A 22,030-nucleotide genomic window follows, 5' to 3' on the forward strand; every position below is an offset into this window, starting at 1 on the left:
TAATTCAGGTTGCTTGCGTCAGTTTTGCCAGATTCACTGCTGGGAGTACCTTAGCCTCAGATGCGCGTCTGCTCTACACTTGTGGTTCGCCGTAATCTCACACAGCTGTCACCAAAGTTGTGGTATCCGCCGAGGATAAATGGCAGACACCGGAGTTCAATTAGATTACGGCAGTGTGACAGACGTGGACACCTTACTATAGAGAAGCTACGCTTCTCTAGCTTTCACTAGATAATGATCAACATCTATTTTCAGTTGTCACTTTATTGAAGGGTTAAGATATACTAAAGCTATATACAACAAACATTAACTACAATGGATAGGAATAAATAATCATAACATAAAAGCATTGTAATACATATACAATAGTCAGTTTGGGCAATCATGAGTCCCCATCCCTGGAAAGGGTGGGGGGAATTAAGAATACAGTTAACCATAATATAAATACATATGGATTAGGAATAAAGATAGTTAAAGATAAATCATACAGTAAAACATAGGTAATTGCAATGGTTAGGTAGATGGCTATCCCTGTCTGGGGCAGGCAGGATAGCCCATGGAGCAGCACAATAGGTAGATAAGCATAGAGGGGTTGAGTGGTAGGTCTGGGTACTAAAGAGGGAAGGTTTGATGATTACTTGTGACAACAACAGTCTGTGTGGGGGTGATCCTATCAGGTGAGGGCAGGTTTAGATCCTTTATCCTCAGGGTTGAGGTGGTGCTGATAACTTGGTGGTTGAAGGGGAAGGTTCCGGTGCTTAAGATGGGAGAGGGAGGGGTAACACCCCCTCCCTCCATTTGCAGGACAACTGAGGGATGAAACCAGTACCGTTATCTGACATATTTTCAGGTGGCTTTATAATTGTAGAACAACAGGATTTAGCTAGGTGCGTAGCATCACTATAATGTCTTGGTTTCTGCATGGTCCAGAGCTGCCGCATACCACATAAATACTAATACATATCTAAGAAATATAAAAAAGTGGATCTTTAGAAATATTGTTGTCAACTATAGATATTTTACATTTAGAACTTTTTATGTTGATTCCTGTAATTGTTGGGTATAATTTAGCAAGTGTAGCAAATCTATAATCATAACAAGAAAGTCCGAAGGTCCATATAAGATATCTTAATTTTTATATTATTAAATATTATGTTATAAATCATATATGTTTGAAGAAGAAAAAAACATAGCCATACCGATTAACCAGTTCGTAAGCTGACTGAAACCTAACCTAACCTTTTCAGAAATGAAACACTTTAATAATATGATATTTGCTTAATTATTTATTTGTTGATATTAAAGTTTAGCTGAAGGGATAGAACACCATTAAGGTTGCTAAAAAGTTTAGATTGATTTGAACCAAAATTATAGACAGGCCAAAGTATTTGCAAAGGGGCGTGGCTGGAAAATATCATTACATAACTTTCATTCATTTGTTTACTAGGGAATAAAAGTTATATTTTTAAAAGTGAAGCGTTGCTTTCTTTCAAAGTGCTTATTGGGGAAAATATACCTTTTCCCCTTTATTTTCATTTTTTTTTCAAAATAAGGGGGGGGGGGGAACCTTAAGCACAGATTTTATTTAATTTGGATGTAACTAATATTCAAGGTTTTACAAAAACGTTCTCTTATCAGTAACAGTAACAAGCCCTTATCACTCCACAGGGGGGAGCATAGGCCGCTGACAATTCGTCAGTGTTTCTGTAACAATGTGGCTTATGGATATGGGATAGGGTTGTCAGCCCTAAGCCCTATGATTGCGGTGTAAAGCGTCCATTTGCCATCAGACAACCAACCTTTGATTGCACGACCTTTGTCTGAGAAGTTCTAACTGTGCATGGTAGTGAGTTGTGCCTGTTTTGGGCCAAGGCATTCCCCCTACTCTAACTATTTATGTCGCGCACCTGACATAGCAGCAGTAGGAACCATTTTAACGCCTTTAGTTATGACGCGGTGTCGGACCGAGATTCGAACCTATCACCTTCCCGACGACGAGCGGATGCGCTACGTGTTGAGCCACGGTCGCGGGTTCTCTTATCAGCTGGCTTAAAATCTTATTGACCAAGAATTTCAATCTACAGAGGGACTTATTTCGTCTGTCATCATAGGTGGGTACGTACATCAATTTATCGTCTATTGTCTTATCCCTTAAGTTCCATTCAACATATAGATTTCAACCTTCAAATGGTTAGCTCCAAACTGGTAGTGTCCGAATAGTTCAACTTATAAGTTCAATCTATAGACGGGATTTTTTTGCTTATCATCAATGTGATGTTTATATTTTGATAATTATATCATATGAAAGGTTGTAGTCAAAAAATTAAAAAAAACAGACCCTAAATGTAGAAAAGCTTTGCTTTTTAAAAGGTTGTCTTTTTATCAGATTAATGTAATGCTTGAGGGCATGGGATATGTAATGATGAACAGGGGGTAATTAAAGGTATCCTGTTAGCATTTACATTTTCTATGTATTTATATTTGAACAATTTGCTTATTGTAGAATAATAGTTTATCAATAGCCAGGTATTCTATAAACATGGTTTTAACAGCTCTTATTTAAGACAGATTGTCAAATTATTTTAAAGATTCCCTATATCAATAAACATCCAGTTTGTAATTTACTTGGAGCATCAATCTGTTCCTCCTATTGTCGAAAACCAACCCTTTGATTTCACAACCCTCATCTGAAAGTCCCAATTGTGCTTTGTAATGAGTTAGGGGTTTCAAAGGTTTTGCAATAAGTTATTATTGCATGGATCCTACGCTAGAATATCATGTACTCTAATACAGTTAATCTTGTAGCTGGCTAACATAACGATCCACCCATTTTACCCATTCCCCTCCCCTCTTACTGGGTGAACGAACTGATCAATAAATGATGTCCATGTTAGTACCTAAACTGACGACATTTTTCCTCCTCTCATAATATCCACGCATATCTTGATGTAGATGTTGACAGGGAAGATTTAGAGTGATACCACGAAGTATATTTGCTTTACCTCAACTCAAATTACTAATTTCATTGGATTACAAAGTTGTACAATTTTACAGTGCTCCCTTAATTAAAGTAAAATAATAGAGGGGGCATGAGATATGTGTATCTCTTCCCTCTGGGCAAAGACCTAGTCCCGATTATGTATTAGGTCTTGGTAATAAGCTATTAGCGTAGGAAATATAAACACAGTCGAGTACCATCAAAAGAACAAAAAAACAATTTGCTAGTCGACGAAAAGAGTCTCTGCACCTTGATGCAGGTAGTTATCTGGATTATACATCTAATATACATTTATTATCCCCACTTATTCAACCGAATTAACCCAAGGCAAGAAAAAAAAGATGAGGGAGTAGGGAGAGGGGGTTAAACAGGGTAATGGGGTAAAGTGATAGGTCAATGTATGAAAGATTTTCTCAAATAAAAGCCCATCTTGGGTAAATCAAAATTATTAAGGCAATGTTTCAAGAGTGTTTCTTTGTTTAATTCCATCCTTACCAAATCTCATGATCAACAAATATCAAAGACAACTAAACTAATAGTAGAACGAGTTTAAAATTTCTTCTCGCAAATGCCGCGCCAAATTATATATATTAAATCAATCAATAATATATCAGGTTCCCTAGGTTTCAAATTTCAATAGTATATTTTGAAAAGTAAAGCTAATGAAGCACTAGAAAGTGTCATGTGTGACGTAAAAAAATTCCACATCTTTTTAAAGGGTTTCCTTTACCACTTCTCCTCTCATCCCTACTTTTTAGGCGTATTTTTATGATGTCACACTTGACACTTTCTAGTACTTCGAAGCTAATCTATATAGTATAGAATACATTACTCATAATTTATTTAATTTGACTTTTATAAATGTTATCATCCTTGTTTTTATATAAATAGTAAATGTATCCAAGCCTCTATTATGGTATTTACCTATGATTTAACCCCTGCGGGAATGCAAGATTCTGATTTATCCAACTTTTGATTAGAGAATTAAATTAAATCTAACTAAGTAGGATTTTTTCCCTTCAAGTTTGTCTGTTCTGGTTACTTAAGAGAGTTCAGGTTCATTAAATCTTGTAGGTTAAATTGGTCAGCTCTAGTACAGGACGTCCAAGTATTTTTTTGGGTGTAAAAAAAAAAATCTTGTTAGGGGGGTTATTGAACTCTGGAAGAGAGGGTAAAATTTATATGAATTAAGAAATATTTCAGGGATAAGACAATGGCGAATAAATTTATGAAAATCCCTAATGATTTTACACAATATTACCCTATCTGCAGATTAAGATTAGTCGTTGAAACGTTTAAACACTCAACTTAATTAATCAACCAATCATAATTTAGTAAAGTCCCCAAAGTTACTACACAACTTTTGGGACTAGTGTATTAAACAGCCCATTTGCCCCTCTCTCTCTGGCAATATTTTATTAAAATAATGTCAAGTCAAAATTTACAAAGTGGCAATATTTTTTTAATCAAAGGTTTTTGGGGTGTCTAAGTGGTCAGCAAGATTTTTTTTAATGGGGGGGGGGGGGGCGGATAAAAACCGCTTTACCCTCCTTACCCCTTGTACATCCTTTGGTCAGTCGGATATGTCATCTATATGTCATAACTTTACAAGAAACAGAATAAGAGCAGGTGTGTTTTTTCAACAAATTAATAACAAGAAATATAGAAAGTCGAAAGTCTGGATCTCTAATCCCTTTATTGAGCCAATAGGAGAACATTGTAAGAACAATCCGACTCCATTATTGGTTACAATGTGTTCACATTTTGCTACGAAAGGGCAGTTATGATTTTATTTCATCCATATATTAAAGAGTTGAATTTCACATAAATCATATCATACTAATTTTTTGTAGCTAGTATAATTGTATATGTCATATAAGACTGACCATCTAGGCTAATAAGGGTATTTTAATATACTTACCTTTTCTGGAAGCATGAGAGGTTCCCGCGACGGTTACAAGCAACAGTTTCAGCCATAACATCTCCATACTAAATAAATACAATAATCTTAATAGTTTCCAAGGGGGAGGGGAGGGGGGGGGGGTTAAATGCGCCCTCTAGACCTATTATGGTTGATGATCGTACTATAATTAAAGATTAAATTGGAGAGGGAAAAATTCAGTATTATTATGTTAATAAAGTTTTAAAAAATCGAATTTAAAAATATTAATTGCCTACTTCATTAAGCAATAATTAATTACTACCTAAACTTTAATACGTTGATATTCATCACTAGAAATGTCAAGTATGATTTTTTTAAAAGCGAAGCTTTTCTATAATTAGGGTTAGTCCGTTCGTACGTCCGTCCGTCCGTAACGGATAGCTTTTTTCGCTAATTTAGGCATGTTTGAAATGTCCTATTGGTTTCAAACTTTGCATGGTGATTCCTGTTGTAGTTAGGTACAATATAGAAAGCGTAGCAACTCTATAATCATTACCAGAATGTCCGTACGTCCATTTTAAACATGTTGATTTTTTTACTTTTTTAACAACAAATTTTTAAGTGATCTAATAATCCGAATGATCTGATTTTTGGTATACTGATTTCTGGGACAACAAAGTACAATATTATAAGCGAAGCAACTCTATAATCAAGTCCTAAAAAATGTAAGTATGTATATAAACATTATTCTGTATCAAGCGGTTTTTCAACAATTTTACTTAAATTTTGCTTCGACATTTATACATTTATATTCTGATTATTCAGTTCTGACACTATACAAGTGTAAGTGTCCGTTTGTCCTACCGTTTCAGTGCTTCGCTTTTATGAATGTTGTCATCCTTGTTTCTCAAATTAATTCATAAATCAGATAAGAATATTGTTTTCTTTAATTCATCCTCCACTTAGTTTTTTAGAAGTAAAATATTTTACGAGGTGTATTTTTTTTGTAGGGGCAATTTCTCTTAATTAGATTTGTAATATAGCCAAAAAAAACCTTCTCTGGACCTATGAGAGGCAAAAATGATGTTGGTTAAGCGGTTAACAAGATCCTTTGCTGCACAAGCAGACAGACAAAGAGGTATCTTGTAATTACTTTTACATACAGAACCCCATTAAAGCACTAACGGACATACAACAATTAAATAATAGCTGCGCTTTATCACAAATAAAATACAAAATAGATTATTAAAATTGTTAAGAAATTTTGTGAAAATTTAGAGTTATGTGTTTGCGCTGAAAGAAAAGTTGAAAAACAAATGAAATATTCATGGTTCAAAATACTGTCATATTCAATATCAAATTCACCAACCACGGATATAGTTACCCAAAATACTGTCATATTCAATATCAAATTCACCACCCACGGATATAGGTACCCAAAATACTGTCATATTCAATATCAAATTCACCACCCACGGATATAGGTACCCAAAATACTGTCATATTCAATATCAAATTCACCACCCACGGATATAGGTACCCAAAATACTGTCATATTCAATATCAAATTCACTACCCACGGATAGAGGTACCCAAAATACTGTCATATTCAATATCAAATTCACCAACCACGGATATAGGTACCCAAAATACTGTCATATTCAATATCAAATTTACCAACCACGGATATAGGTACCCAAAATACTGTCATATTCAATATCAAATTCACCACCCACGGATATAGGTACCCAAAATACTGTCATATTCAATATCAAATTCACCACCCACGGATATAGGTACCCAAAATACTGTCATATTCAATATCAAATTCACCACCCACGGATATAGGTACCCAAAATACTGTCATATTCAATATCAAATTCACCACCCACGGATATAGGTACCCAAAATACTGTCATATTCAATATCAAATTCACAACCCACGGATAGAGGTACCCAAAATACTGTCATATTCAATATCAAATTCACCAACCACGGATATAGGTACCCAAAATACTGTCATATTCAATATCAAATTTACCAACCACGGATATAGGTACCCAAAATACTGTCATATTCAATATCAAATTCACCACCCACGGATATAGGTACCCAAAATACTGTCATATTCAATATCAAATTCACAACCCACGGATAGAGGTACCCAAAATACTGTCATATTCAATATCAAATTCACCAACCACGGATATAGGTACCCAAAATACTGTCATATTCAATATCAAATTCACCACCCACGGATATAGGTACCCAAAATACTGTCATATTCAATATCAAATTCACAACCCACGGATAGAGGTACCCAAAATACTGTCATATTCAATATCAAATTCACCAACCACGGATATAGGTACCCAAAATACTGTCATATTCAATATCAAATTTACCAACCACGGATATAGGTACCCAAAATACTGTCATATTCAATATCAAATTCACCACCCGCGGATATAGGTACCCAAAATACTGTCATATTCCATATAAAATTCAACAACCACGGATATAGGTACTCAAAATATTATTGACATATGTATAAAAAATATTGGATGTATTTATGGCATGAGAATCAATTTTATTTTCATCATACAGTAAAAATTGTAGCTGGAAAAAGTGTCTAAAAAATCAGCCTTGTGACGCCATAAAAATGAGGGATTATCCATCTCTTTTTTAGGGGTTTTCATTCCCACTTCTCCTCTCATCTTCCTTATTTTTATGACGTCACGAATTTTGAAACACTGTGTCCAGCTACTAAAAATTCAGTTTGTCATAAATACATCCATTGCACTGCACTGGCGAAAACACATCCACTGTAAATTTGCTGGATGTGTAAATGGCAGTCCCCCACAGATATGGGTAACCAAAATACTGTCATATTCAATATCAAATTCCCCAACCCCAGATATAGAGACTGCTTTGTTGGCCACGGATGCGAAAGTAAAAAAAACAGGGATTATATCTGAAGGGAAGAAACAATTTCTAGCACACGGTGATGTGCAAAACTATACTTTAATCTTGTCTTTGATTCAATATATAGTATGTTCACATAAAAGTTCCAACCTCCATTCCTTACCCCAAATCCATGCTCTAATGGGTTATACCTTATTAAACCAAGGGATAAATTTGATTTATCTGCTATTTACCTATCACCGTATCCCTGATTTAAATTAAAGATTTATTATACACTTGTTATAAAATAAATAAAAATATAACCTTAAATTTAAGAGGTGTGTAAGAAAAAATGCGCGCTTCGTGCTTTAATTTATCAGCTTTTTGACTTTTTAGTTTGTTAATTAGGTAGAGGGTGGAGGAAGGAAAATTACCCCCCCCCCCCTGTTGTCTGCATTACACTCCCATCGTTTTTTTATGCTCCTGAGACAACCCCCCTCTCTCAACCGTTGCAAAACCCTTTACACACCACTTTTTGTTTGAAAAAGAACAATTTTACAAAAAAAATGAAGGAAGGGTATTTTTTCACGGAAGATTTCTCTTGAAAGGGTGGAGGTAGCCTCCCCTAAAATAGTTATTAACCTTTCCTGGACATCCTGTTACTTTTACAAAAGGATATTTATAGTTCGTTTATGCTGCGCTACTTACGGAAAAATAATTGCATATTCTAGAATTATAAATTAATTATTGTACAAGATTTTAATCACATAATGAGAAAGTCATTCATGCATTACTGTCAAACTTAATAGCAGAAGTCAAAAGTGAAAAAAACCTTAATTTTATTGTTTAACTATGAGTTGCATCGGAGATATGGAAAGTATCATGTGTGACGTCATAAAGTACGTCTAAATAGGAAGGATGAGAGGAGAAGTGGGAGAGGAAACCCTTAAAAAAGAGATGGATATACACGTATTTTTATGACGTCACACAAGACGCTTTCCGTATCTCCAGTTGCATCCCTAGCCTTCAAGAAAGTAGCCTTAATCCACCATAGGAGGTATATGAGACTTCAAAGAACAGCTCTTAAATGGAGCTTCTCTAAAAAGGAGAATTTAATCAAAATTCATTGAAAGAAAAAAAATAAAAAAAAGGAGAAAATACATTTGATAGGTTCAGCAGTTAGTGAGATTCTTTTATACAGACAGAAACATAGAAATTTTGTTAGTTTATTACAAAGATTAGCGGCTAAGCCCCCAGGGACACACATAAACCTAAAGGTTTAGTTTTAAATTTATTTGTGACTTAAAATATTTTATTAATGTTTTAACATTTAAATAAATGGGTTAATTGAAACAAAAATATGTATAATGGTTTTCTGCATTTTCTTACCAACTAGCACCTTAAAACATAGTTTAAATTTTTTTTTTATCAAAAAGGATAATAATTAACAAGCTTTATACAGCAGTACGAACATTCTGGTAACGATTATAGAGTTGCTACTCTCTTAAATTATACCTAACAATTATAGGAATCACCAGGCACTGTTAGAAATCGATAGGACAATTCTAACAAGCCTCAAACAATAAGAGCCATCCGTTACGAACGGACGGACCGACCCATATTATACAAAAAGTTTATAGAGCAATAAGACCAGTAAAAATCTTCCCTACGAACGAAGTATAATAAGAATAAAAAAACCCAAAGGGTAACATATTTATATTGCTTTATGCAACAAGCGGCAAAGCCCCTTTCCGGGGACCTATGAAAAGCTATCCTGTAAAGTAAAACTCGATCGGTTCAGTGGCTAGCGATATCCTTCGGTACAACAAACAAACATCCTGTTACTTTATTATAAGGATAAAGAGAGACATTCAATTACCTAAAATTTATAGGAAGAAATCTTATTTTTGTTTTAATTTAAAAACTGTGTATGTATATCCTGGATCTTAAAGGATACGGCATTGGATAATAAATTGATGTATATCCTCAATGATTATTGATAAAATAATCCCTTCAGTAGATTAAAAATAGTCGTTGTAAAGTTTGGACACTTCTGGTTTAAGCAAACCAGTAAGGATTTCATAAATGTACTTTTAAGCCAACTTGTGAGAGAAACAAAAGTTTGGGTACCAGTCCATTATCCCCTCCCTTCCTCCCTGATAGTTTGGGTACCAGTCCAATATCCCCTCCCTTCCTCCCTAATAGTTTGGGTACCAGTCCAATATCCCCTCCCTTCCTCCCTGATAGTTTGGGTACCAGTCCAATATCCCCTCCCTTCCTCCCTGATAGTTTGGGTACCAGTCCAATGTCCCATCCCTTCCTCCCTGATAGTTTGGGTACCAGTCCAATATCCCATCCCTTCCTCCCTGATAGTTTGGGTACCAGTCCAATATCCCCTCCCTTCCTCCCTAATAGTTTGGGTACCAGTCCAATATCCCATCCCTTCCTCCCTGATAGTTTGGGTACCAGTCCAATATCCCATCCCTTCCTCCCTGATAGTTTGGGTACCAGTCCAATATCCCCTCCCTTCCTCCCTAATAGTTTGGGTACCAGTCCAATATCCCCTCCCTTCCTCCCTGATAGTTTGGGTACCAGTCCAATGTCCCATCCCTTCCTCCCTGATAGTTTGGGTACCAGTCCAATATCCCCTCCCTTCCTCCCTAATAGTTTGGGTACCAGTCCAATATCCCCTCCCTTCCTCCCTAATAGTTTGGGTACCAGTCCAATATCCCCTCCCTTCCTCCCTAATAGTTTGGGTACCAGTCCAATATCCCCTCCCTTCCTCCCTGATAGTTTGGGTACCAGTCCAATGTCCCATCCCTTCCTCCCTGATAGTTTGGGTACCAGTCCAATATCCCCTCCCTCCCTCCCTAATAGTTTGGGTACCAGTCCAATATCCCCTCCCTTCCTCCCTAATAGTTTGGGTACCAGTCCAATATCCCCTCCCTTCCTCCCTAATAGTTTGGGTACCAGTCCAATATCCCATCCCTTCCTCCCTAATAGTTTGGGTACCAGTCCAATATCCCATCCCTTCCTCCCTAATAGTTTGGGTACCAGTCCAATATCCCCTCCCTTCCTCCCTGATAGTTTGGGTACCAGTCCAATATCCCCTCCCTTCCTCCCTGATAGTTTGGGTACCAGTCCAATGTCCCATCCCTTCCTCCCTGATAGTTTGGGTACCAGTCCAATATCCCCTCCCTTCCTCCCTAATAGTTTGGGAACCAGTCCAATATCCCCTCCCTTCCTCCCTAATAGTTTGGGTACCAGTCCAATATCCCCTCCCTTCCTCCCTAATAGTTTGGGTACCAGTACAATATCCCATCCCTTCCTCCCTGATAGTTTGGGTACCAGTCCAATGTCCCATCCCTTCCTCCCTGATAGTTTGGGTACCAGTCCAATATCCCCTCCCTTCCTCCCTAATAGTTTGGGTACCAGTCCAATATCCCCTCCCTTCCTCCCTGATAGTTTGGGTACCAGTCCAATGTCCCATCCCTTCCTCCCTGATAGTTTGGGTACCAGTCCAATATCCCCTCCCTTCCTCCCTAATAGTTTGGGTACCAGTCCAATATCCCCTCCCTTCCTCCCTAATAGTTTGGGTACCAGTCCAATATCCCCTCCCTTCCTCCCTAATAGTTTGGGTACCAGTCCAATATCCCATCCCTTCCTCCCTAATAGTTTGGGTACCAGTCCAATATCCCATCCCTTCCTCCCTAATAGTTTGGGTACCAGTCCAATATCCCCTCCCTTCCTCCCTAATAGTTTGGGTACCAGTCCAATATCCCCTCCCTTCCTCCCTAATAGTTTGGGTACCAGTCCAATGTCCCATCCCTTCCTCCCTGATAGTTTGGGTACCAGTCCAATATCCCATCCCTTCCTCCCTAATAGTTTGGGTACCAGTCCAATATCCCCTCCCTTCCTCCCTAATAGTTTGGGTACCAGTCCAATATCCCCTCCCTTCCTCCCTGATAGTTTGGGTACCAGTCCAATATCCCCTCCCTTCCTCCCTGATAGTTTGGGTACCAGTCCAATGTCCCATCCCTTCCTCCCTGATAGTTTGGGTACCAGTCCAATATCCCCTCCCTTCCTCCCTAATAGTTTGGGTACCAGTCCAATATCCCCTCCCTTCCTCCCTGATAGTTTGGGTACCAGTCCAATGTCCCATCCCTTCCTCCCTGATAGTTTGGGTACCAGTCCAATATCCCATCCCTTCCTCCCTGATAGTTTGGGTACCAGTCCAATGTCCCATCCCTTCCTCCCTGATAGTTTGGGTACCAGTCCAATATCCCCTCCCTTCCTCCCTAATAGTTTGGGTACCAGTCCAATATCCCCTCCCTTCCTCCCTGATAGTTTGGGTACCAGTCCAATGTCCCATCCCTTCCTCCCTGATAGTTTGGGTACCAGTCCAATATCCCCTCCCTTCCTCCCTGATAGTTTGGGTACCAGTCCAATATCCCCTCCCTTCCTCCCTGATAGTTTGGGTACCAGTCCAATGTCCCATCCCTTCCTCCCTGATAGTTTGGGTACCAGTCCAATATCCCATCCCTTCCTCCCTAATAGTTTGGGTACCAGTCCAATATCCCCTCCCTTCCTCCCTAATAGTTTGGGTACCAGTCCAATATCCCCTCCCTTCCTCCCTGATAGTTTGGGTACCAGTCCAATATCCCCTCCCTTCCTCCCTGATAGTTTGGGTACCAGTCCAATGTCCCATCCCTTCCTCCCTGATAGTTTGGGTACCAGTCCAATATCCCATCCCTTCCTCCCTAATAGTTTGGGTACCAGTCCAATATCCCCTCCCTTCCTCCCTAATAGTTTGGGTACCAGTCCAATATCCCCTCCCTTCCTCCCTGATAGTTTGGGTACCAGTCCAATATCCCCTCCCTTCCTCCCTGATAGTTTGGGTACCAGTCCAATGTCCCATCCCTTCCTCCCTGATAGTTTGGGTACCAGTCCAATATCCCATCCCTTCCTCCCTAATAGTTTGGGTACCAGTCCAATATCCCCTCCCTTCCTCCCTGATAGTTTGGGTACCAGTCCAATATCCCCTCCCTTCCTCCCTAATAGTTTGGGTACCAGTCCAATATCCCCTCCCTTCCTCCCTAATAGTTTGGGTACCAGTCCAATATCCCCTCCCTTCCTCCCTAATAGTTTGGGTACCAGTACAATATCCCATCCCTTTCTCCCTGATAGTTTGGGTACCAGTCCAATGTCCCATCCCTTCCTCCCTGATAGTTTGGGTACCAGTCCAATATCCCCTCCCTTCCTCCCTAATAGTTTGGGTACCAGTCCAATATCCCCTCCCTTCCTCCCTGATAGTTTGGGTACCAGTCCAATGTCCCATCCCTTCCTCCCTGATAGTTTGGGTACCAGTCCAATATCCCCTCCCTTCCTCCCTGATAGTTTGGGTACCAGTCCAATATCCCCTCCCTTCCTCCCTGATAGTTTGGGTACCAGTCCAATATCCCCTCCCTTCCTCCCTAATAGTTTGGGTACCAGTCCAATATCCCATCCCTTCCTCCCTGATAGTTTGGGTACCAGTCCAATATCCCCTCCCTTCCTCCCTGATAGTTTGGGTACCAGTACAATATCCCATCCCTTTCTCCCTGATAGTTTGGGTACCAGTCCAATGTCCCATCCCTTCCTCCCTGATAGTTTGGGTACCAGTCCAATATCCCCTCCCTTCCTCCCTAATAGTTTGGGTACCAGTCCAATATCCCCTCCCTTCCTCCCTGATAGTTTGGGTACCAGTCCAATGTCCCATCCCTTCCTCCCTGATAGTTTGGGTACCAGTCCAATATCCCCTCCCTTCCTCCCTAATAGTTTGGGTACCAGTCCAATTTCCCCTCCCTTCCTCCCTAATAGTTTGGGTACCAGTCCAATATCCCCTCCCTTCCTCCCTAATAGTTTGGGTACCAGTCCAATATCCCATCCCTTCCTCCCTAATAGTTTGGGTACCAGTCCAATATCCCATCCCTTCCTCCCTGATAGTTTGGGTACCAGTCCAATATCCCCTCCCTTCCTCCCTGATAGTTTGGGTACCAGTCCAATATCCCCTCCCTTCCTCCCTGATAGTTTGGGTACCAGTCCAATGTCCCATCCCTTCCTCCCTGATAGTTTGGGTACCAGTCCAATATCCCCTCCCTTCCTCCCTAATAGTTTGGGTACCAGTCCAATATCCCCTCCCTTCCTCCCTAATAGTTTGGTTACCAGTCCAATGTCCCATCCCTTCCTCCCTGATAGTTTGGGTACCAGTCCAATATCCCATCCCTTCCTCCCTAATAGTTTGGGTACCAGTCCAATATCCCCTCCCTTCCTCCCTGATAGTTTGGGTACCAGTCCAATGTCCCATCCCTTCCTCCCTGATAGTTTGGGTACCAGTCCAATATCCCCTCCCTTCCTCCCTAATAGTTTGGGTACCAGTCCAATGTCCCATCCCTTCCTCCCTGATAGTTTGGGTACCAGTCCAATATCCCCTCCCTTCCTCCCTAATAGTTTGGGTACCAGTCCAATATCCCATCCCTTCCTCCCTAATAGTTTGGGTACCAGTCCAATATCCCATCCCTTCCTCCCTAATAGTTTGGGTACCAGTCCAATATCCCCTCCCTTCCTCCCTGATAGTTTGGGTACCAGTCCAATATCCCATCCCTTCCTCCCTAATAGTTTGGGTACCAGTCCAATGTCCCATCCCTTCCTCCCTGATAGTTTGGGTACCAGTCCAATATCCCCTCCCTTCCTCCCTGATAGTTTGGGTACCAGTCCAATGTCCCATCCCTTCCTCCCTGATAGTTTGGGTACCAGTCCAATATCCCCTCCCTTCCTCCCTAATAGTTTGGGTACCAGTCCAATGTCCCATCCCTTCCTCCCTGATAGTTTGGGTACCAGTCCAATATCCCCTCCCTTCCTCCCTGATAGTTTGGGTACCAGTCCAATGTCCCATCCCTTCCTCCCTGATAGTTTGGGTACCAGTCCAATATCCCCTCCCTTCCTCCCTAATAGTTTGGGTACCAGTCCAATATCCCCTCCCTTCCTCCCTAATAGTTTGGGTACCAGTCCAATATCCCCTCCCTTCCTCCCTAATAGTTTGGGTACCAGTCCAATATCCCATCCCTTCCTCCCTAATAGTTTGGGTACCAGTCCAATATCCCATCCCTTCCTCCCTAATAGTTTGGGTACCAGTCCAATATCCCCTCCCTTCCTCCCTGATAGTTTGGGTACCAGTCCAATATCCCCTCCCTTCCTCCCTGATAGTTTGGGTACCAGTCCAATGTCCCATCCCTTCCTCCCTGATAGTTTGGGTACCAGTCCAATATCCCATCCCTTCCTCCCTAATAGTTTGGGTACCAGTCCAATATCCCATCCCTTCCTCCCTGATAGTTTGGGTACCAGTCCAATATCCCATCCCTTCCTCCCTAATAGTTTGGGTACCAGTCCAATATCCCCTCCCTTCCTCCCTGATAGTTTGGGTACCAGTCCAATATCCCCTCCCTTCCTCCCTAATAGTTTGGGTACCAGTCCAATATCCCATCCCTTCCTCCCTGATAGTTTGGGTACCAGTCCAATGTCCCATCCCTTCCTCCCTGATAGTTTGGGTACCAGTCCAATATCCCCTCCCTTCCTCCCTAATAGTTTGGGTACCAGTCCAATATCCCCTCCCTTCCTCCCTGATAGTTTGGGTACCAGTCCAATGTCCCATCCCTTCCTCCCTGATAGTTTGGGTACCAGTCCAATATCCCCTCCCTTCCTCCCTGATATTTTGGGTACCAGTCCAATATCCCCTCCCTTCCTCCCTGATATTTTGGGTACCAGTCCAATATCCCCTCCCTTCCTCCCTGATATTTTGGGTACCAGTCCAATATCCCCTCCCTTCCTCCCTGATAGTTTGGGTACCAGTCCAATATCCCCTCCCTTCCTCCCTGATAGTTTGGGTACCAGTCCAATATCCCCTCCCTTCCTCCCTGGTATTTTGGGTATAGATGAGATATGCATTAGGGAGGAAGCAAATAGAAAGCTCTATTTCAAAGGTAGGGACTACAAGGATAGGATAATGGATCATGAATTTTTTTTTCTAAAATCCCTTGAAAAAATGATGAAACAAGGATGACAACATCCATAAAAGCGAAGCACTGAAACGGTAGGACAAACGGACATGAACACTTAAGTGTCAGAACTGAATAATCAGAATATAAATGTAAAAGAGTCAAAGCAAAATTGTAAGTAAATTTGTTGAAAAACTGCTTGATTCAGGATAATGTTAATGGACATACTTACATATTTAGGACTTGATTATAGAGTTGCTTCGCTTATAACATTATACTTTGTTGTCCCAGGAATCAATATACCAAAAATCAGATCAATGGGATGATTAGATCACATAAAAATTTGTTGTTAAAAAAGTAAAAAAAATCAACATGTTTAAAATGGACGTACGGAAATTTTGGTAATGATAGAGTTGCTACGCTTTCTAAATCGTACCTAACTACTAAAGGAATTACCATGCAAAATTTGAAATCGATCGGACAATTCTAACATGCCTAAATTAACGAAAAAAGCTATCCGTTACGGACGGACGGACCAACCCTAATTATAGAAAAGCTTCGTTTTTAAAAATCTAAATATGAAGGAGAGCATTAAATTAAATGACATTGTTTACAGAAGGGAAAATATCAAGGTCGAATCTAGTGCACCACGTCTTACTAGAGACATTAAAAATGTTAATAATGGTTAAAAATGAAATAACCAAATTTGGAAGACCTGTCCCTATGCCAAGTTATATCCATATAGGAATACAGATACCTGGATTTCCAGGGAGGGTGGGGACACTGATAATTTTTTTTAATTGGGGGGGGGGGTGGGTTTGGTTGAGGTGGTACATATCATTGGGAGAAGAAAGTAATTGGAGTGTTTTTAAGAGGGGGGGGGGGGAAGAAACACTCTTCACCCCCTGCCCCCTTCCTCTAATAATTTAATCTACAAAGGTTTTTTTTTTGTTTAATCATATTTATCAATTTATCGCCCATTGTCTTATCCCTGATTCCCTGGTGATATGTTGAGCTGGAAGATGCATATTTCCACTTAATTATTTATAAGAATCTGTTTGCTTAAAACTAGGGTAATCAACAAAAGAGCACAGCCTAGCACAGTTCAAACCCAACCCAGCAAAGCTTTTCTACATTTAAGGCCAGTCTGTACGTCCGTAACTAATACCTATTATAGTAAGTTTAGTCAAGTTAGAATTGTTATAAGATTCAATTTCAAATTTGGCAATATTATTCCTTAACAATTTGGTAAAATTTGGACTGCGTAGCGACACTATAATAATTTTCTGAAAATCCGTATGTCCAATGTACAATGTTATAAACAGATCATAATCTTGAAATGAAAGTTTGGACATATTAATTACCTTGTATTTAAGAAATTTTAGGAATGTAATACAGAATTTAATAATTTAAATAATGTTGAATATCGTCTGATTTATAGAGCTTTGATTTTTTTGGATTTTTTTAACCCTTTTTTTAAAAAGCTTTTTTCGTTAATTTAGGCATGTTAGAATTGTCCTATCGATTTCAAACTTTGCATGGTGATTCATGTGGTAGTTAGGTACGATTTAGAAAGCGTAGCAAATCTATAATCATTAGCAGAATGTCCGTATGTTCATTTTAAACATATTGATTTTTTACTTTTTTAACAACAAATTTTTAAGTGATCCGATTGTTCTTATTTTTTGTATACTGATTCCTGGGACAACAAAGTACAATATTTTAAGTAAAACAACTCTACATTCAAGTCCTAAAAATTTATATTCTGATTATTCAGATCTGACATTATACAAGTGTTAATGTTCGCTTGTCCTACCGTTTCAGAGCTTTCGCTTTTATGGATGTTGTCTTCCTTATTTGGTAACTTTTAATGATTAAAATGCTTTTTGTATGATATAGTGCCTTTTCGTTTCAGGAATCTATATATTAACAATCAAGTAAATAGGACAATTTGACCACGAAGCAAAAATGCTAAAGATCAACAAGTTTAAAATTAACCAACATTCACTTACGGTTATAGAGTTGCTACACTTTAAAAATTGAACGTTACTGTCCTAGTAATCATCACACAAGCTTAAATCCGATACGACGGTCTAACATGCATTTTTTTACGCTCTAAGAGTTACAGATATTATTATACCCAGCATGACACCGGGAAGACAATGATAGCACGGTAAAAGCCAACCATAACGGACGAACAGACCGACCCTAATTACATGAAATACTTTGTTTCCTAAAACAATGTTTAATTCACTGTAATTCATTGTAATGATTAATCCGATATTTAAAGAAGATAAGACTGAAGTATTGAACATGTAATATTCTAATTTATACGTTTTACTAGGCGCTTTTTATAGTTCTATATGTGTTATTTATACATTAGGTTTTTAAAAGCAAAGCTTTTCTATAATTAGGGTTAGTCTGTACGTTACGGATTACTCTAAACGTAATTTCAAACTGGACATAATAATTGTTGTAAAAGTTAGGTATGAATAAGGGGACGTGCCTACGACACCCCCAAATGAACTCTTTATTGTTACCAGAAACCCCACAAGCTCATTTAAAACATTTTTGGAGAAAAAATCATTCTTTATTCCATTTTTGAAATTATGATTCTTAGGAAAACAAAGTAAAAGGATATTATAGGCAAAGCATCTCTAAATAAATCTCTCTTAAACAGTATCTGTATTTCGGTAATTTTGAAACAAATAATTTATATATAATTTTGTTAATACCGAGCACATCTGTATTCTGATTAAAAGTTCAGATCATGGAAAGAAAACGAAGTAGCGGGTTTCGTCTCATTTTTACATTAGCAAGGGCCAAAAATAGGAGAAAAGCTACTGTGAAAATACGACGAAATCCGCTACTTCGTTTTCTTTCCATAATCCTAAAGTTCTTACATAAAAACAAAGTGACAGACAGACAGATAGAAAAACACGCAAAGAGACATCCTTTTACTTTTGTAATCTTGTTATTACTGCGCTTCTTATGGATAAAATAGTCCTAGTTAGAGTCAGAGAGAGCGTGGACAGTGTGCTGTTTATTACTCCAGTCCTGTAAGTTTTGTAATAAAGTTTTCTTATTCGTTGGCTTAACAACTTTGGGGTTTTAGTGATTTTTAATTGTTTGATTCATTAAGTTGAGTGTTCAAACGTTTAAACAAAAAACTGTAATTTACAAAAGAGGTAATTTTGTGTATCATCATTAGGAATGTTTTTAAACGTTTTAACCAAAAATTTTAATCTACAGAAGGGGTAGTTTTGTGTAGCATTATCAGGGATGTACATCAATTTATCAGCCATTGTCTTATCCCTTTAGATCCCTGTTTAAAGTAGATGTAAAGATATAATTGTAATTGAAACAAATTATACTTTTCTTCCACAATTACTCATATTTTACATAATACCTCAATTAGTCAAAACAAACTTGCAAACTTTTTAAATATGGTTTTGAAAGCGAAGTTTTTCTATATTTAGTGTTTGTTTATGATGACTGTTAACATATAATGGAGAATATAATCTGTTATACGACAATCATAAAACTCAATTTTATTAGCTGGACAAAGTGTCTCAAAACATTAGCCGTTTGACGTCATAAAAATGAGGGATTATCCATCCCTTTTCAGGGGTTTTCTTTCCCACATCTCCTTTCATCTCCCTCATTTTTATGACGTCACATGGCTGATTTTTTAAAACACTTTGTCCAGATACTCAATTTTATCATTATATTAGGTTTTATATGAATGAGCATATTGATATGTTTTGTGTCATTGGCATTCCTTAGACGACGAGTTAAAACTAGGATGTAAGCGTAGCTTTTCTGTATTTTTCATCCTATAAGGTAAGTATGCAGAGATCTTAATGATCAATAAATTGATGTAAATCTCAAATGATGATAAACAAGATTACCTCTTCTGTTTGAAATTACTGTTCAAAAAGTTAGTTTAAACCAGCTAGTCAACATTTGGTAAAAATTACCCAATTTTTCAGCCAACAAACGAGAAATCGTTGTTATAAGAAATGTAATTGAAAAATCTCTATAAGTTCATTACTTTCTAGACCTCCGAACTTACTCTGTTTCTTATATAATTGTTATGTATGTTTACCTAGTTTTTTTTTGTGGATGTTGTCATCCTTGTATTTTTTTAGATCTCATATTGGGTGTGGCGTGGAAGGTCCTAGGACAAACGCAGGAGTCCCAAACGTCGGAGTGGACAAACGCAGGAGTGGACACTTAACCTAACCTAACCTATTTTAAACCATATTTTAGGTTTTTTAAATGCCTAACCCCTGCGGGGGGCTTATTTGTATACTAATAGCTTAACCTAACTTAACCTGTATAGAAATACCTACTTATATTAATATTTTAACACTCCTGCGTTTGTCCACTTCGACGTTTGGGACTCCTGCGTTTGTCCTGGAACCGCGTGGATCAGTTTAAACCTCACTGGAGCTGCCTAAAATCCATCTCTCATACCATGTAAATTTTTGTATAGAATGTTAGGTTCTATAACTGTATGCTTTTGATTAATTGTTTAAAACAAGTTTCTTTATTACAAATGAATTTTATGAAAATGAAAAATTTGTTCAGTCTAATTATTATTAATTAATACCGATAAAATTATTTTTATAAAGATTTAAGCATTGTAAACATAAAAGTTTTATAAAAACATACAAAGTAGAATTTCATTAAAATGCCGAAAATAATTATTGATAAAAATATGAAACAGATGAAATATATTTATATAAAATAAGAAAAAATATAATTGCTTTTGATTTATAACATTGTTAGGTATAACATTGTTAAATTTATTTTGATAATTTTAAGTATTTTAGACATAAGAATAGCATTTGATAATTGTTTTTGAGAAAATACATAAAATTAATATATATGCAAAGTAGAAGGACAACAGTATTCTGTATGCTAGATTGTCTGAAGTTTATCATTTCGGTAACCGTTAAACCGATCAGCAAAACTTTTTTAAGAACGTGTGAGCAGTTTGGTCGTGGTCTAGGGTGTTTGTTTTTTATTAGCTTGTCATTGCTGCGCTTCTAATGGATATTATTAATCTTTCTAAAGAGTATTTAATCAAAATCATCAAAATTGTCGTCAAAATTGAAATAATTGCATTATAAAAGTTAGTTTATAAGACTTCTAATTACACTGTTTGTATCCTTGTTTAAAATGAATAAGGTTTTTTTTGTGTCGCTAACCACTAAACTGAATGAGTTTTCCATATTAGAGAATTTTTGCATAGACCTCAGAATGGATTAATGCTATTTTATATATTTTAAAATCTTGGGATGGTTTTTGGCTATTTCCTACCATTCTTTGATAACAAAGCATCTAAATACTAGGTTCACATAATTAAAAAAAAACTCAAAAAGCTATTTTAGTCTATAGTATAAAAGAACAGTAAACTATTATACTGAAATATTACTTTTTTACCTGTTTTATATATTCTGACAAACAACCATCTTTATAAACTCATTTTATCTAAAAACTAATCTCTCCTCTTTTCAGAGGTAATTTAAATCATTTTTAAGAGTAAAGCTTTGCTCTGTACACATCCTTATACTTTATATTTCAAGAATCATTCATGTATATTTTTATTTTTTTATTACTGCGCTACCGAAGGCCAAAGTTTATTAATTTATTTAATTTTTATAACAATCACTCATAAAACTTTTTCCTTATGATTTTTTTCGAGGCATAGTTGCTGAATATAATATCTGACTGATTACACAGGCCACCATTTTCTTTTGGCGGCAAAATTCTCCCGCCAAAAGTGTGGGGGAACAAGCATTGCAATAAAGAAAAGGGAGGATATTTGAGAGAATTGGGGATGCAAGTTCGAGGGGGTGATTAAGCTAACGGAGATTGGGAGAGAATAAAAGGGAAGTTTGGGGGATAAAAATGCGGGGGAAATCTCCGAAAGATGTTTAATATGGTTTAACGGAGAATCAGAAAATATACTCCGATGAAAATATCTTAAGTTTTCTCGATCGAAAATAGATATTGACAAAAATAAAATCAGAAAATTTTAGAAATACATGTATTTCTATATGCTTATATTTTAAAATTTTTAAAATTTATTCAAGCTTTTAAGTCATTTTTTATCAATGTCAAACGGTTTTAACATTTTTATAAAGAAAATAAAAGTAAAAATATTAATTCATATTTACAAGAGGTAGGACGTTCATCTGTCTG

General features: G+C 37.7%; 1 protein-coding gene across 2 annotated transcripts in view; it reads right to left on the bottom strand.

Moving 5' to 3' along the window:
* The window catches only part of LOC145335390 (lachesin-like), a 59,487-nt gene extending 38,100 nt beyond the window's left edge, over window positions 1–21,387 (bottom strand). For both annotated transcript variants that reach the window (XM_080181140.1, XM_080181139.1), the window contains exons 1-2: window positions 21,269–21,387; window positions 4,920–4,987 (exon numbers count right to left, since the gene is read on the bottom strand). In XM_080181140.1, the coding sequence (XP_080037266.1) occupies window positions 4,920–4,986 (67 nt within the window). In that variant the 5' untranslated portion in view covers window position 4,987; window positions 21,269–21,387. The remainder of the gene's footprint in view (window positions 1–4,919; window positions 4,988–21,268) is intronic.
* Between the last annotated feature and the right edge of the window lie 643 nt (window positions 21,388–22,030).

The sequence above is a fragment of the Acartia tonsa genome, chromosome 13 (genome assembly GCF_053477335.1).
Source record: "Acartia tonsa isolate MP-2025a chromosome 13, ASM5347733v1, whole genome shotgun sequence".
Classification (NCBI taxonomy): Eukaryota; Metazoa; Arthropoda; class Copepoda; order Calanoida; family Acartiidae; genus Acartia; species Acartia tonsa.